At 37.2% G+C, this 17,021-nt stretch overlaps 1 protein-coding gene across 5 annotated transcripts in view; it reads right to left on the bottom strand.

Moving 5' to 3' along the window:
• Positions 1 to 17,021, bottom strand: part of ASCC1 (activating signal cointegrator 1 complex subunit 1) — a 110,672-nt gene that overhangs the window by 44,790 nt on the left and 48,861 nt on the right. For all 5 annotated transcript variants that reach the window (XR_009053722.1, XR_009053721.1, XM_057735005.1 and 2 more), the window contains 2 exons: positions 13,878 to 14,014; positions 7,737 to 7,856 (listed from right to left, as the gene is read on the bottom strand). Coding sequence is in view for 3 of the 5 variants with exons in the window: in XM_057735005.1 (XP_057590988.1) it covers positions 7,737 to 7,856; positions 13,878 to 14,014 (257 nt within the window). In the remaining 2 variants the exon portion in view is untranslated. The remainder of the gene's footprint in view (positions 1 to 7,736; positions 7,857 to 13,877; positions 14,015 to 17,021) is intronic.

Here is a 17,021-nt window from a genome sequence, read left to right as displayed (position 1 = left end):
AACCCAGGTGGTGGGTGTGGCAGCAGTGGAGGTGGCGAGGAGTGCGGTGGCTTTTCTAATATAACTGCAGTCAGAAGTTGAAGGTGATTCTAAAAGAATTTTTGTCCTGAACAACTGAAAGAGTTAATATGAAAGAATACACCATACTCCAGGGCCATGAGAAATTCTGTGAAGAGGAAAGAGCAGCGATGAAGTGGAGGTAGGCTGAAGCCAGGCTGTGAAGGCTCCTGTGTGGCAGGCAGGGCTGCAGTCTTACTTGGTAGACCTAGGAAAGCAACTCGGGGTTGTAAGAAGCAAGATATGAAGGAGAAAACTAAAGGCATGGAAGCCAGTTAAGAGAGACCCTGTGCTTTCTTGCATAGTTATCTTAATTTTTTTCTGATTACAAAAATAATACATGTTTGTTACAGAAAAAATGGAAAATGCAGAAAAGGACAAAAAGGAAAACAACCTTACCACCCACAGATAAACACTTAATTTGAGTTTAAATAATTTTAAGTATTTTGCTACAGATATGCATCAATTTTAAAAAGACAAAACATTTTTCTATAACCTGCTTATTTCACTTAATATCCCCTGAATATTTTCCCATGATACAAAACATTTTTCTCAAGTATTTAAACCGGCAATGAGAAGGGCTAACCAATAAGACATTAGTAAGGATGGAGAAAGAGGACTGATTCAAAAAAATGACTTTGTTCCTACATTCCTAAGGGGAAAATAAAATATATTCACAATGGATGTAACTGTGATTTTGTAGTTAACTGATTTAACTAATTGTGCATCTGGATCCCCAAGCCAAGACCTATTGTGTCTAAAGTTTCTGATTAACTAACACCACCTCATAAAGTTTAAAATATTTTAAAATATTACAACATAACTTAGGTCTAAACAAAACCAAGCACTGCAAAATGCACCTTAATTTCAAATCACAACAGAATGATGCCTCACTGTTCCCTCTCTTATATTAAAGAAAAAGAAGTGGATAGGAGAGCTCGGCTATAGAGAAACAGGCAGCATGTAATACTAGAGGAAGGAAATTAAATTGACTAAATGAAACAGTCCAGTTTCCAGCTTTGTCTTTCTGGAAAATGAAGATTTCTGCCAAACCTACAGACTCAGAACTTTGAAGAGACTAAAGTCCTTTAAAATGTTCTAGTCTAACCTGCTCATTTTATACAAGAGGAAACAAAGCACAGACAGGCTGAGTTGCTCAGTCAGGACAGAGGGACAGGAATCTAAGTCTCCTGGAAGCCAGTTCTCCTCTGCTATCAATTTATTGTGCACTCTACGAAGCCAGCTCTTTATCTTATTCGCTGCCTCATCCTGGTACCCAACTTAATGCCTAAATAACATATTATCAGTGCTCAATGAATAGCTGTTGCAGGTATGCATGCATGAATTAATAAATATCTTTGGAGTTCTATTAAGAGAACTTAAGGGTGCTTAGAGGCACTCACTAAATTTCAGGCTGCTGTCATGGATACTACATTTGACAATATGTCAGTATACTTCTAACAGTATAGTCTTTCAATTCGTACTTCTTTGATCCTTTCCTGGTTGACTATGAATGAGTCACAAAGCTTCTCTATGACTTTGCATCTTCATAAGTGAATTAAAAATAATATAGGGTTGCTATGAGAAAAATAATAAATTATTCTTAAGCAGCTTTATCATTTAGATAGTGCTTTGTATTTGAAAAGAGAGCCAGTTATTAATGCCCTGAATCTGAGCTCTTAGTTTAACGGCCTATAAGTGCTACTAAGCTCAAGCATTCCAGAGCCATCTTTCCAGATACGGAGTTGTACTGAAGAATGACCAGACTCCTAGAAAGTGCAAATTCCAGGCTTTGGTTTGGGCTTTTTTTCCCCCAATTTAATTCGGTTTTATCCAATTAACATTTCCTGAGTGCTTACTGTATACAGGCATTATGCTAGTCACTAAAAGAATTAAAACCTAAGCAAACATAGTTCTTGTCATTAAGGAGCTTACAATCTATTAAAGCAACCAAAGAGGACTTTGGTAATGACACAAGCAATACAAGGTACTTTGGTAATTTAAGTGTGGAAGACATTACAGCTGGGTGGAGACCAGAATAGGCTACCAGGAGGATGGGCTTAGGACAGAAAGCTAACTGTACTCAATTCATCTTTGTAAATCAGCTGAATAAATAAATGACTTAAGTAAACAAACATTTACTGAACATCAACTATAAGGCATGAATTATAAAAGCCACTGGATATATAATGCTGAATGAGACACTCCCTGTCCCCAAGAATTTTAAAGTCTACTTGAGAAAAAAGAAGGAAGGATAGCAAGAAGGAAAGACAGCATTAGGACAAAAAGAGATGAGGAGTAACATGAAAGAAATTTTAGTTACAAGAAAAAACATTAACAAAGACACAAAGAATCATCAACAAGCAGTGAAGTGTGCTAAGGCTTGGGGCAAGTCCAAGATACTGGAAGACCAAGTTGAAATATTAAGTTGGTTTCATCCTGGAAGATCCTGACTGTTAGACTGAGGAATATGAACTACTTCAAAGGATGATGTGAAATGATGGGAGATTTCTAAGCAAAAAAATACAATAGGGAAATCCTACTGCATATAGGCTATGGCTTAGAAAGGCTGATGTAGTAGAAGATCACAGGATCTATAGGCATTGACATAAAAGTAATGTCTATGTTATGTTTCATGAAAAGAACAAACTATATAGTACAGTATGAATAATGTGATCCAGTTTGTATAAAATAATACACACAGACAGTGACACTCAGCAGTATTTGCTCTGCTTACAGTCTATTGGGGAGGAACACAGCAAGAGTCACAGCAGGGGGAAAGGGAGCCATTTAATTTTCACTTTACCCATCTGGAAGGCTTTAATTTTATGAGAGAAAACAAAATAAAAAGAAGCTCGGCTATGAAAGGAAGATGGCAAACTGGAAGACAGTACAATGATGCTGAGCTGCACAGCTGCGGAATCTAACTACATCTCTCTCATATTCCTTTTACCAAAGTTCTCAAAAGAGTGGTCTGTCTCCAACTATTCTTATCTCCTTTTTTTGCCCCACCATGAACACAGGCTTTACAGTCAAACACAGTTAGGTCAAATCATAATTCTACCACCTATATGCACATACTGATTACTACTGACCTTGACATGACAAAGTACACCAAGTGTACCTGAGCAAGTGTAACACTTGCCTGCTTTACCAACATTGTTTTTATTTTTTTTAAATCTTAGATAAGCTGAAAGAAAAAAAATTACTTACCTATCCAAAAATAACCACTGATAAGAGGCTTATGTATTCAGACTAACTGATTTCTCTTTTGCTCTCTTCCCACTTTTGAGGGGAAAAAAGTAAATGTATATTTACAAATTGTTTTGTAATCTGTTTTTATCACATTATACTCTATAGTGAATAAGACAAATATTCTTGGATTCCTGCCTCCAAGAATCTTAGAGTCTACTTGAGAAAAAGAAGGATAACAAGAAGGAAAGACAGCATTTGGACACAAAAAGTTTTTATTTCACTTTTGATCTTTAAAGATTTTTTTTTTCTGGGTAAACAATTCCAGCTTGACAGTTATTCTCTCTAGAAAACAGTCTGCTATCTTTTGGCTTTTGCTGTTGATATTGAGAAGTCCACTGTCCTGATAACTGTCAATCCTCTGTAGGTGACTTCTTTTTAAATTCTTCTCTGTCTTTAGTGTTCTGCACTTCCACCGTGATTTATCTTGATATGGATTTCTTTTTATTTATTCTGCTTGTATTTATTCTTTTTTCTCTTATCTATGCTACTGCCTCAATCCAAGCACTTTTAATCTCTTCACATGGACATCTCATGTGACCCTACCTCTTCCTCATTATGCCTCATACTCACCTGGAATTTGCTAAGCTTTTTCCTGCCACAGGGCTTTTGCTCTGCATTTTCTTTTGCCTAGAATTTCCCACCACTCCTTTGCCTGCAAACTCCCACTTCTTCAGACCTCAATTCAGTATCAATTCCTCAAAGAAGCTTTCCTTAACTTGCCCTCCCACAGTCTAAACTGCCATATTTTCTATCTTTAAAAGAGCACCATTTCCCCCTGGTTCACCTTTATCACACTTTGCTATGATATATTTATGTGTTATTTGTTAACGTCTGTTTTCTCCATTAGTCTGTAAATTACATGGGGGCAATGACTGTGTCTGGCTTTACTGACTATTCTTTTTTTTTTTTTTTCCCTTTGGCCATGCCTCATGGCACGCGGGATCTTAGTTTCCAACCAGAGATCAAACCCGAGCACCCAGAAGTGGAAGCGCAGAGTTTTAACCACTGGACCACCAGGGAATTCCCTTTACTGACCATTCTATGTTTACATTCTAGCACAGTGCCTGGCACACAGTGTGCATTTAATAAAGTTTTACTGAATAAACAAATGACCAATGAAATCAGCGTTCCTTTTACATGGCATATAACACTGCCTCTAGATCTGCACTTGGTATTTATTCCCTTTTCCTAACATGCTACTCCTTCAGCCTGCAAACTCCTTACTCAGTAAAGAAACCTCTTTTCTGAAGCCTTCCTTTACAAAATTTGCTCACACATGGGCATAGTCTTGCTGCTTATTTATGCACTGCTAGAATCTCAATCACAGCCCTCACCCTAGTGTACTCTAGTTACCAACATCTGCTTTCTCCATAAGAAAGAAGCCCTAGGTTCTATTGCACCTCACATCCTGGGCATTTGAAAAACACCTGAGGGGAAAGGGGACTGGAAATGCCCTGCAGGGTGGAATAATTGATGGTGTCAGGTCTTTGAGGAGATAAGGAATAGAGTCCCAGAATAAGTAAAGGGATTAGCCTCATCAGAGATAATGTATGCCATTCTTTAGAAAGAGAGTGAAACTGAGTGGGTGGGTGTGATGAAAATCGGTAGACCGTGAGGGAAAAAGGAAGGAAGTTGACTTGGCTTCATGTTCTCAGTATAATGTGGGGAAGCTGTTCTTCTAGGGGGGCAAGGGAGGAAGCCTGTGAGAGTAAGAGACAGAACAGAATAGCCACTGTGTTCAATGCTTAAGTCTCAGCAACAGGCGACTACTAAGTAATATGAACGCAAATTCCCTACACAGTCAGGTTTTACAAAATCCAAGGATCTATCAATAAGTGTAGCTATGCTGTCCCAGCTTTGTTTCCAGAGGAAAAATGTGATCTAAGTGGTTCCATTCTTCTAAAGGTCAGGCACTTCATGGTCAAGCATTTTAAGGGAACCTTTGATTTAAAATCATACAAAGAAAGTTGACTGTGTTTTTATTACAACATTGCCTTTTCTCCATGACTCTGCATCAAGCACTGGCTCTTCACATTAAGAAACACAAATGGGGACTTCCTTGGTGGCGCAGTGGTTAAGAATCCGCCTGCCAATGCAGGGAACACGGGTTCAATCCCTAGCCCAGGAAGATCTCACATGCCTGAGCTCTAGAGCCCACAAGCCGCAACTACTCAGCTCATGTGCCATAACTACTGAAGCCTACACGCCTAGAGCCTGTGCTCAGCAACAAGAGAAGCCACTACAATGAGAAGCCCACGCACCACAATGAAGAATAGCCTCCACTCGTCACAACTAGAGGAAAGCCCGCACATAGCAACGAAGACCCAATGCAGCCAATAAAATAAATAAATAAATAAAACAAAACAACCAAAAAACCCCACAAAGGATTGAATGTGCCTTAAAAACAGGGCCATGTCTTACTCATTTCTGTATCAGTTTACACAGTCTTTCAAAATACCTTGCACAAAGGAGGCGTTCAAATACTTTTAATATTGAATTAAAGAAGAGGTGTACAAGTCCCTTAGACCCTGCAATTTGGGGCGGTACAAATCTTTTTTGTTTTGTTCTGTTTGTTTGTTTTTTAGGCTGCACCGAATGGCTTGCGGGATCTTAGTTCCTAGACCAGGGATGGAACCTAGGCACCCTGCAGTGGAAGCGCAGAGTCCTAACCCCTGCACTGCTGGGGAATTCCCACAAATCTTTTCTGAAATAACACAAACGTGTCTCTTCTTGTGGAGGCAGAATGGGCAACAGAAAAGAGAAAACAGAGAAGAGCGATGAGAATGGTTCAAAAATGTTCTTGGTTAATCATATTAGTGGATTCAGTCAACAAATTCCACAAGACTCTTCAACGTATAAGGCTTTGACAACAGGAAGTGTGCAAAATTTGTAAGGGCTGGATATGTGGGAAAATGAAGGGTGTATTCACCTTCTGGGCCCTTTCCTTTTCATTACTGTGGGTACAAATTATGTCTGAGCACTGTCTTCAGAAGATATCTAGCTCTTATTTTTCTTCCCATTTCAAAATCCGATTCTTGGGACTTCCCTCTTTGTCCATGGAAAATCATTTTTGCTTGAAAGAATGACTGACAGACAAATTATGGTTATTCAGACTTGGCTTTTTGGCAGATTATGCTCTCAAAAAAGAACTTTAAGGAAAACAATTACCAGTAATTTTTGCCAACAATAAAATTCAAGCTTTCAAGTGAAAATAAGAATTTTGGAAAAAATGTATCTGCTACCATGAGCTTGACAGCTTCCCATCCTTAAAGATTTTGATGAAATCAGTAATGGTTTCTTTCTTTTTCTTTTTTTTTTTTTTTTCACTGCGCTGCCTGGCTTATGGGATCTTAGTTCCCCGACCAGGGATTGAACCTGGGCCCATGGCAGTGAAAGCACTGAGTCTTAACCACTGGACCACCAAGAAATTCCCAGTAATGATATCAACACACTTTTTCCCTCCAGTTTTATTGAGATATAACTGACACACAGCATACAAAAAAAACAAAAAGAAAAACAGAAAAACACTGATTCTATACCATTTTTTTCTCCCTTACACTCAAAGTTCACTTCCATTGGAATTGAGATAGAAGATAATTGAGGTCACCAATTCAAACTGAGATAAGAGAAAGCTTATAAGAGATCCTCTAGGAAAGCAAATCAATTTGGGAGCCTGCCTAGAGATACAGATTTTTTTTCTAGAGAGCTTTTTGTTCAGTGTGAGTTCTGTTTTATCCTGCCTTAATGAAAAGACCACATAAAAACAAACTTCCAGTTCAAGTTGGGCCCCTTGCTCACCAAAGGCCTTGCGTAGACTAATAAACAGCACTAACATGGCAAATGGCTCTGGATGCCTAGGCTAGACTCAGAAACAGCCTGGGTTGCAGACTGAGAATTTCTAGTAGGGATCGAGGTATGGTAATAACAAAAATTAAAAGTAGCAAACAATTTTAATGTATGTTTTGATGATGTTAGTATGTGCCAAGCACTGATCTAAGCATTTCATGTATATTAATTTAATCCTAATAATCTTATGAAGTTTGTATAGTTATCATCCCTATTTTGCCCTGGTATTCACTAGATCTGCACTATGTCACTTTTGAAACTACCATCCTAATATGCCATCCTTCCTGCCTCCTATTATCCTGGAAAACATGAAGGAAGCTCTGAGTTCCATGAAAACTAGATTGCTACTATCAATATCTACCACCCAAGTAATTCAATAACTACCAAACTAAAACTCTGAAACTTTTTCCTACAACAAATTCCTCTTGCAAGATATTAACTTACTATTTCAGAAAAAGAAAGAATTTACACACTCCTTACAATAATATTTCAAAAAAAAGGAATCAAAACTACCTGAACTTCCAGGGATGCTTTTAGGAACCTCCTGATTAAAACAAAGAAGTATTCCAGAAACATACCTGTTGGAGCCATCTTTCATATGGACTTTGGCATAAAGAACATCCACCATGCCAGGATCATCATTCATGTATTCTATCCCTGCCATCTCTACTTCCAGGGGTTTGCCCCCAGAAATGTCACTGCAAAGGAAAAAACATTAGATTTTTATAACTGTTTAAGCCAAGAGGGCTATTATATTTTGAAACATGGTTAATATACATAGTCAAATACTACAAAAATGAAGTTGTTGGGGGTTTTTTCACTAACATGATTTAACGGTCCTTCTAATTTCAAAATTGATACATGTTTAATGAACACAAACTAGAACCAAAAGTATTTCCAAAGTCACACTATATCTATCCCAATACCAATTTATTAGCATGTCTAAGAAATGTCTCAGAAAAGGCCAAATGATGACAGTTCTGATTGACGAAGACATTTACTGTGTTGCCCATCTCTCCGGTTTTACCTCATTATTTCTACAAATTGCAGACAGTATTTCACTCATATAACAACTGTGAAGGTGCAAACCAGTATCACATCTTTAAGAGCAATTCGGCAATATTTATAAAAAGCCTTCAAGAACAGAAAACCTTTGCCCAAGCAATTCAATTTCTAGGAGCCACACCCAAGGAAATAATTACAAATTCATGTACATATCCAACCACAGCTGATAAAAGAAAGTACTATCAGAAGAATTCCAACTGATAAATATAGAAGTAATGATGGAATTAGAATATCACCATTTTGCAACTCTTGATGAAATATTTAATTGATTCCATTATTTGTGCAAAAGATGGAGATAAAATATTTTACATACATAAAATCTTTAAAAGGATATAAAACAAACAAACTGCTAAAATCTGCTGCCTTTAGAGAGGAGATCAGGGTGCTTGGAGACAGCGGTGGGAAGGAAACTCTTCACAGCATATCCTTTGTACTTTGAAATTTTTGAACTATGTAAATGTATTATTCATTAAAAAGTTAAAATTTTAAAAATATATGCAAAAGAAGCCAAGCACAAACATTTATATACTGAATGATTCTATTTATGTGACACTGAAGAACAAGCACATTTAATCTATGGTAACAGAAATCAGAATAGTAGTTATTTTTGGAGAAGTGAATTTATTAGAAAAGAGCATGAAGGAACTTCCTAGGGTGCTGGCAATGTTGTACATTTTGATTTGGGTGAGGTTACATGGGTGTACACATTTATCAAAATTCATCAACTACACTTAAGATCTGTGCATTTTACTGTAAGTAAATTACATCTCAAAGAAAATAATACATATGTGCATACAAAAAAGCATGGGAGTGCACACTGCAAAGTGTTAATGGTAATTATATTCAGGTAATATTACAAGTGATATCTTGTATATCTGCAAATTTTTTTTTTTTGGACGCACCACTCGGCTTGCAGGATCTTAGTTCCCCAACAAGGGACCAAAACTGCACCCCGGCAGTGAAAGCATGGAGTCCTAACCACTGGACAGCCAGGGAATTCTTGTTTATCTGCAATTTTTGGCTTTTCTAAAGCTAACATGTATTTCTTTTATGTTAAGTAAAACCCACCATCTTGCTTTCTTCTCAGACCCCTTATACAGACTTACGCTTCAACCAGTAAAGGCCTTGCTATGCCAATCTCAAACCCAGCTAAAAATCAGCTCACCACACAGCCTTCTCCAAGCGCCACAAGGCCAGGGACTCTATCCATCTTTTCTACTCCTATATCCCCAGTACCTTATGTAGGGCACAGTAAGGGACTTACATAAAACGGGTACTCCATAAATCTATGATAAACATTGATTGGATATACCACTTTAAAGGGAGAAGATATTCTGAACAATTTTAAGAATGTGGACACATGCCTGAATTGTCATTGAATAAAATGTGGTACTGGCTCAAAGACAACAGAATGTTAAGATTAATCAAAAGATAATTCCAGATAAGGCAAAACAAAAAAGTTTTCTTGATATTTAACTGAGGCCCAGGGAGATTCTTTATAGCCTAGGAATCCTAATGGTAAAGATTCCCTTAAAACACGAATGCGATTATTATTGCACAAGACCAGAATTTTTCTAAGAAATTAAATAACTCAACTATTTTAGAAGATACTTGAAGGAGAAAAATTACGACCTTGATCATAAGTATCCCCATAACCACCTCCAATAAGTGGGATACTCCAAAACACAAGTCAAGCTTTGAACTATTATTTGAAGTTTTCAGCTTCAATCACCAATACATTTCTAGTCATAGCCAAAGAATTCAACATGAAAGACTGCCATTCAATTCTATCAAAGTGCAGTCAACAAAACAAAACTTCTTTTGGAAAAAAAAAAGAAAAGTTTAATACTAAATATACTTTCCTCTATGTTTTTTTTAGCTCTAACCTTGCATAGTTAGATCACCAGAAAGTACCATACCATTGGTTTGGTTTCCCACTAAAATGTTTTTACTGGGTTATATTTAATGTTACACCCTCAATTTCCAGGGGTCAATATAAGAAAGAGCCACATGAACAATGTTTTTGTATCTTCTGCAAAACTCCTTTTGAAGACACGGCTCATCATCATTTTAGGTTCTTTATGTTAAGATTTATACAAATTTTTCTTGAGAACCAGAAAAGGATTCTCTCCCCCAAAATTGTTACATTACTTTCTATCAGATGAGAACTATAATAATTAGTGTTCTCCTTTCCGGAATTTAGTTCAAGTACATACATATATATGTATGTGGGTGTGTATGTATGTATGCATGTATGTTTGTATGTGTATTTTAGCTGCATTGTATGGCTTGCGGGATCTTAGTTCCCCGACCAGGGATCAAATCAAGAGCCCTGGCAGTGAAAGCATTGAGTCTTAACCACTAGACTGCCAGGAATTCCCATAGTTCAAGTATACTGATGCTTGAAAACAGCACTAAATTTTAATGTTCTAGTGCAATTATTATCTCACCTCGGTTTTTGGATAGAATTTTCTTCCCATTCCATCTTTATGGTTTCTAATTTGTCTGACTTTAACATTTCTTTTGTATATATGTCCTCACTCTAAACTACCACAAACCACTGGAATTAGATGGGGCACCAAAAACAAAACAATGAAACAGGATCCACGAGTAGACATAGGAACTGTTTCAACCTATCCCTAGGATTTATCAAGAGGGAGAATTAAAGAGCAGGAAAGAATCCAACAGTTTGCCTGATAAATGCTCTTTGTCTTGGTGACAAACTAGTTGGGACACCACTGAGCATACTCCTCAATGGAGAGACATCCAAGGCAGTAATAAGGGACATTTGTCTATGGGTATTTTTCTTCCTCTTCTCTCCTCATTCTTGTCCCTTTTTAATTTCTTATTTGATTTTACTTCAGGCCTACTGGGAACACTTAGGTATGAGTAGTGTTATGGGAGCTAAAGAAGAACTGCATGTTTGTCAGACGATATACTCAGAGCCACTGCACTGTGTTCAACATCTCACAAAGTCACAAGGGACACATTTAGAGCTTCAGCACTTACTGAATACCGTGAATAATTCTTCTGAAATCTACACAGCTACATGAGACTTTAGCCTAAGAACTGAAATCAAAGTTCTATTTCTGGTCAGGTAACATCCCTTAAACTCAAATACTACTCCCAAATTTAAAACAAATATTCAACTACCCATTTCTTTAAAATATCTATATATCACCACAGTTTTAATTAAATTCCAATATAGCCACATTTATTTAATACCTCAATTTAAAAAGTCATTAAATTAAGCTACAGCATGTTATATAGTAGACTATTAATTTCCAATGTTTTCCATTTTTATATTTTAATCTGCAATCTTTACCTCATAAAAGTTTCAGATTAGATATGCCATTATTTACTGAATTTTCTCTCAGCACACCAAGCACAAAGACCAAGATGGGAGATCAAGAACAAAGAAGAAAAAAAAGTCAGATGATGCGTTTCATACCAGGGCTTTATTCTAAGGATCCTTTTAGGAAAACAAGGCACTTCTGGACAATACAAATAACTAATTCCAATTCTCATTCCCCTGGCCAATCAGGTAAATTAATTTTGCATTATATACTTTTTAAACAAGTGTGTGTAATAGAGGGGAAGATGAAAGAAGAAGGCTGAGGAGGCTTGCTTTACTTGCTGGTTTCAAATCTTTCCAGCTTTTTGAAAAGAGCATCTTCAAAAAATTTTTGCCTGCATTGCAGATTTTTGGCAGGGTAACGTGTCCTATTTCAAAAGCTTTGCTGAATTTGAAAAACTACAATTACTGTTTTCATCCTGTCATGTCAAAATTCTTAGGAACTATTAAGGCTGCTCTTCATTCCCTATGCACACCAACCCTGACATGCTTAAAGGGTTCAGATTTGGCATTTAGTCACAAAAGACACCAAGAGACATAAAAGGGAAGAACTCAACTAAATCCTCACATAGCTCAGGATAAAGCTTCAGTGATTAAAATCCTGTGACCTGATTTTCATAAAGTAAAAACAAATACTTCTCTAAACAAATATTTTATCTGCCTTTAATTTTTTTGTTAGCAGGATCATCCTAATGGCAGCCAAAATATGCAGCTGCTTTCAGTTTTGTTTAGCAAAAAGTAATCTGGGAAAAAGTATCAGAATTGATTTTTAAACAAGGTAAAATTGCCCTGCTTTGTAAATATCTAATTACAAACACCAAATTATTTTGAATTTTAGGTAAGATAGAGAGAAAATAGTTATGCCCATTACTAAGCAAAGAACAAGGCAAAGAAGTACTCTTTGCTCTTTGAAATTCAGAAAGAATAGGCAGCTGCAAACCCGATCAGCTTATGATTTTGCTCAAGAAAAATATATTGTCTTCAAAACAATTAATGGAAAAAAAAAAAGAACTGGCCCACAAATAAGTCTTTGTATTACAGTTTCATATACAACATAACTAGAGAAAAAATTTAAATTCTTTTACTTTGTTTTACGCAATGAACCAGGTAACCCATTTCTACAAGGCCATGTCAAAATAGTATGGGAGTCAATTTTCAAGTTCCTCTTGTTCTGCAACAATCTTAAGTAAAAGGAGTAAAGAAAGAGGGGGAGAGAGATGATCCTTTGAAACAGAGCTGCTAGGTCAGATGTACACGCAAATTAAAATCTTACAGTACAAAGAATAACCACTCTGCCATCAGAACAGCAATGTTTTCCCTGAGCCAAAACAGACTGCTTGGACAGTTTTTGGTATCCTTACTGACTCAAACAAAATTACCTGTATTAAAAAAAAAAGAAAATTAAAGTCTGCATTCCTGAAATACAATGAAGACTCTCCTAGGAAATCATGTTATAATGTTTGACTTACTATGGTAAGCACAATAACAGCCTTCCAAAGATGCTCATGTTCTACTCTTTGGAATTTGTAAATATACTACCTTACATGGCAAAAAGGGTTTTGCAGATGTGATTAAGGCCAAGGAGTTTGAAGTGTGGAGGATATTCTAGATTATCTGGGTGGACTCAATTAAATCACACACATCCTTAAAAGCAGAGAACCTGTCCCTGCTGTGGCCAGAGAGAGACATTAACAACAGATTGAGCGTCAAATGAATGGAACATTGTTAGTTTTGAAGATGCAGGAATGGGGTACTAGCCAAGTACTGTGGGTGGCCTCTAGAAGTCAGGGCTTTAAAGCCAAGGAAACAGGTTCTCCCTTAGAGCCTCCAGAAAGGAACACAACCCTGCCAATAACTTGATTTCAGCCTAGTGAAACCCATATCAGACTTCTGCCCCACAGAACTGTAAGACTATAAATTTGTGTTGTTTTAAGCCACCAAGCTTGCAGTAATGTGTTACAGCAGCACAGAAAACTAATACAGCATCCTACACTCTTCCATAGATAATAAAGAGAATTTCCTTTTTGAGAAAAGAATGGGGTGTCCTGTTAAAGAACAAAATTTTTCAACTGAACTAGCAGAATTTAAGGTAGAGCCTTTCCATACAAATTTGTAAATACATGCTTTAAATTCATCTTAAATCTTTCACACAATAATCCAATGTTAAGTGTTACAGATGGATGAGTCAACAAATCTTGTTCCCGTGTCACCCAGCTCCCTAGTCCAAAAACAAGTCTGTGATACTAGAAAGAAGCCAGTACAGGGTAACCACCCTTTCCCACTCCTGTGGATTACTCACTCGATGAATTCCTCTTTACACTGCTGTAGCATCTCACATGTCTGCTGGATCTCTTGCTCACTCAGAAGCACCAACATCCCAATAGTTAGATGAAGCTTTTTAGGATTCTGGAAAATGGTGCTATCAACCCCGTGATCCTATTATCAAAGAGAGAAAAACAAGAAACTCAGCCCACACAAAAGTAAACAGTAGGAACAGAATTGAGCGCAGAGAAATAAACCCACACATCTATGACCAACTGATTTTCAATCAGGGTGCCAGGACAATTTAATAGGGAAAGAAGAGTCTCTTTAATAAATGATGTTGGGACAACTAAATATCTACATGCAAAAGAATGATTTGAACCCATACCTCGTACTATATACAAAACCTATGTTGAAATGGATCAATGATATAAGAGCTAAAACCATAAAATGATAAAACTCTTAGAAGAAAAAGACAGGAAAATCTCCATGACCTTGGATTTGGCAATGGATTCTTAGATATGACACGAATAGTACGGCAACAAAAGAAAAATTAGATAAATTAGACTTCAAACTTTAAAACTTTTGTGTATCAAAGGACTATCAAGAAAATGAAGAAGACACTATCACAACACTGTTAATCAAGTATACTCCAATATAAAATAAAAAGTTTAAAACAACTAAGTGAAAAAGAAAACCTACAGAATGGGAGAAATATTTGCAAACCATATATCTGATAAGGCTCATATAGTATCCATACTATATGAAGAAGTCTTACAGCTAAAAGACAACTCGATAAAGGAAGGAAGGAAGGGAGGGAGGGAGGAAGGGAGGGAGGAAAAAAGGAAGGGAGGAAAGAAGGGAGGAAGAAAAGGAAAAAGGACCTGAGTAGACGTTTCTCCAAAGAAGAAATACAAATGGCCAACAAGCACATGAAGATGTTCAACTTCTTCAGTCATTAAGAGAAATGTAAATCAAAGCCACAATGAAGGGACTTTCCTGGTAGTCCAGTGGTTAAGACTCAGAGCTCCCAATGCAGGGGGCCTGGGTTTGATCCCTGGTCAGGGAACTAGATCCCGCATGCCACAACTAAAAGATCCTGCATGCTGTAACCAAGACCTGGCACAGCCAAATAAAATTTAAATAAAAAAGAAAAAGCTACAGTGAGGAACCATTTCACACCCATCAGGCTGGCTATAATCAAAAAAGTGGAAAACAACTGCTGGTGAGGATGTGCTTCATGGGTATGGGATTCCCTTTTGGAGTGATGAAAACATTTGGAATGATACAGAGTTGGTGGTTGCACAACATTGCTAATGCACAAAATGCCACTGAATCATTCATTTTAAAATGGTTAATTTTATGTTAAGTGAATTTCACTTCAATAAAGAAATATTTTTTATGTTCCTTTCTTGGAATTGGTAGCCTGACAGAATGTCATGCCCAGGAAAAACAGAATGCTACCTAATTATAGGTTCTAAGAACATCTTTTGTTCCTCATCAGCTTTATTAGTTCCAGAGCAACTGGACCTCTTACGGGCTTCCCCCAAAATAATACAGTCTTTACAAAAAACAGTTTCTATCTTAGCAGACATTGCAGTTTTTTCATGTAAAATATTTTGTGTTAAGAACAAACTGTCCCGGGGCTTCCTAGGTGGCGCAGTGGTTGAGAATCTGCTTGTCAGTGCAGGGGACACGGTTTCGATCCCTGCTCCAGGAAGATCCCACATGCCGCGGAGCTACTAAGCCTGTGTGCCACAACTACTGAGCCTGCGCTTTAGAGCCCGTGAGCCACAACTATTGAGCCCATGTGCTGCAACTACTGAATGAAGCCCACGTGCCTAGGGCCTGTGTCCTGCAACAAGAGAAGCCACGGCAATGAGGAACCCGCGCACCACAACAGAGTAGCCCCCACTCACCGCAACTAAAAAGAAAGCCCGCGCACAGCAAAAAAAAGACCCAACACAGCCAATAAAATAAATAAATAAATTTATTAAAAAAAAAAAGAACTGTCCCAAATTGAGTTAGCACCCCCCAACTCCCAATCCAACTGAAACTTTTTTTTCTTGTCATGTCATTCACTTCCCTACTCCTACTGAACCTACTCATTGCCCTTACCAAGAAAACGACTTGTTTCATTCTACTCAGGGCTTTAGGGCTTCAGATGTTGCCAGGCTAATGGTGTTCTCCTTATCACCCAAAACGCACTCATTCTCCTGACTTTCTACTTTGACCACCAATTAGTTACCAACTCTAAATAATTCTTCCAGCTACTTCCTGGAGCAAAGACCTGTGCTTCAGAAAGAAAAAGAACTATGCTACACATTCTTATCATCTAGTTTCAACTTGAATCCCACTGCTGTCTTTACTTATCATTTCTGACTACCTAGCACTGCACTGTCCAATATGGTAGCCACTAACCACATGTGGCTATTGAGTGCTTGAAATGTGTCTGATCCAAACTGAAATGTGCTATGAATGTAAAATACAAACTAGATGGATTTTGAAGACTGTCAACAAAAAATGCCAAATATCTCAATATGGTTTATGCTGATTACATGTTAAAATATTTTTATATGGTGAGTTAAACAAAATAAATTACAAAATTAAAAAAAAAAAAAAGAACAAAATTTCCCAAGTAAAGATGAGTGAAAAACGAATTTGGAGAGATATCTAGACACTGGAGTTGCCATATCAACTCCATTCTTTTCTGACATCATCATTCCTTGCACTTTAAAACTTTTGTCTCCCCCACTTCTAAACTGACAAGAAATTCACTTAGCATACAATTAACCATTTTAGAGTGTACAAAAATTTAGTGGTAGTGTATTCACAATGTTGTACAACCACCAGCTCTCTTTAGTTTCAGCACCCCATAAAAACACTTCATACTTATTATATAATCACTTCCTACTTCCCATTGTTCATCCCCTGGTAACCTCTAGTTTGCTTTCTCTCTCTTTGGATTTGCCTATTCTGAATATGGTAAATAAAAGGAATCACACCATATTTGACTTTTATGACTGGCTTATTTCACTTAGTATGTTTTCAAACTTCATTCAAGTTGCAGCATATATTAGTACTTCATCCCTGTTTATGGCTTAATAACATTCCATCATTTGCATGTACCACAATTTGTTTTTCCATTTATCCCTTGATGGTCATTTGGGTTGATTCCATC

The sequence above is a fragment of the Hippopotamus amphibius genome, chromosome 5 (genome assembly GCF_030028045.1).
Source record: "Hippopotamus amphibius kiboko isolate mHipAmp2 chromosome 5, mHipAmp2.hap2, whole genome shotgun sequence".
Lineage (NCBI taxonomy): Eukaryota > Metazoa > Chordata > Mammalia > Artiodactyla > Hippopotamidae > Hippopotamus > Hippopotamus amphibius.
Note: the sequence above shows the minus strand (reverse complement) of the source record. Positions and strands in the feature narration are given on the sequence as shown.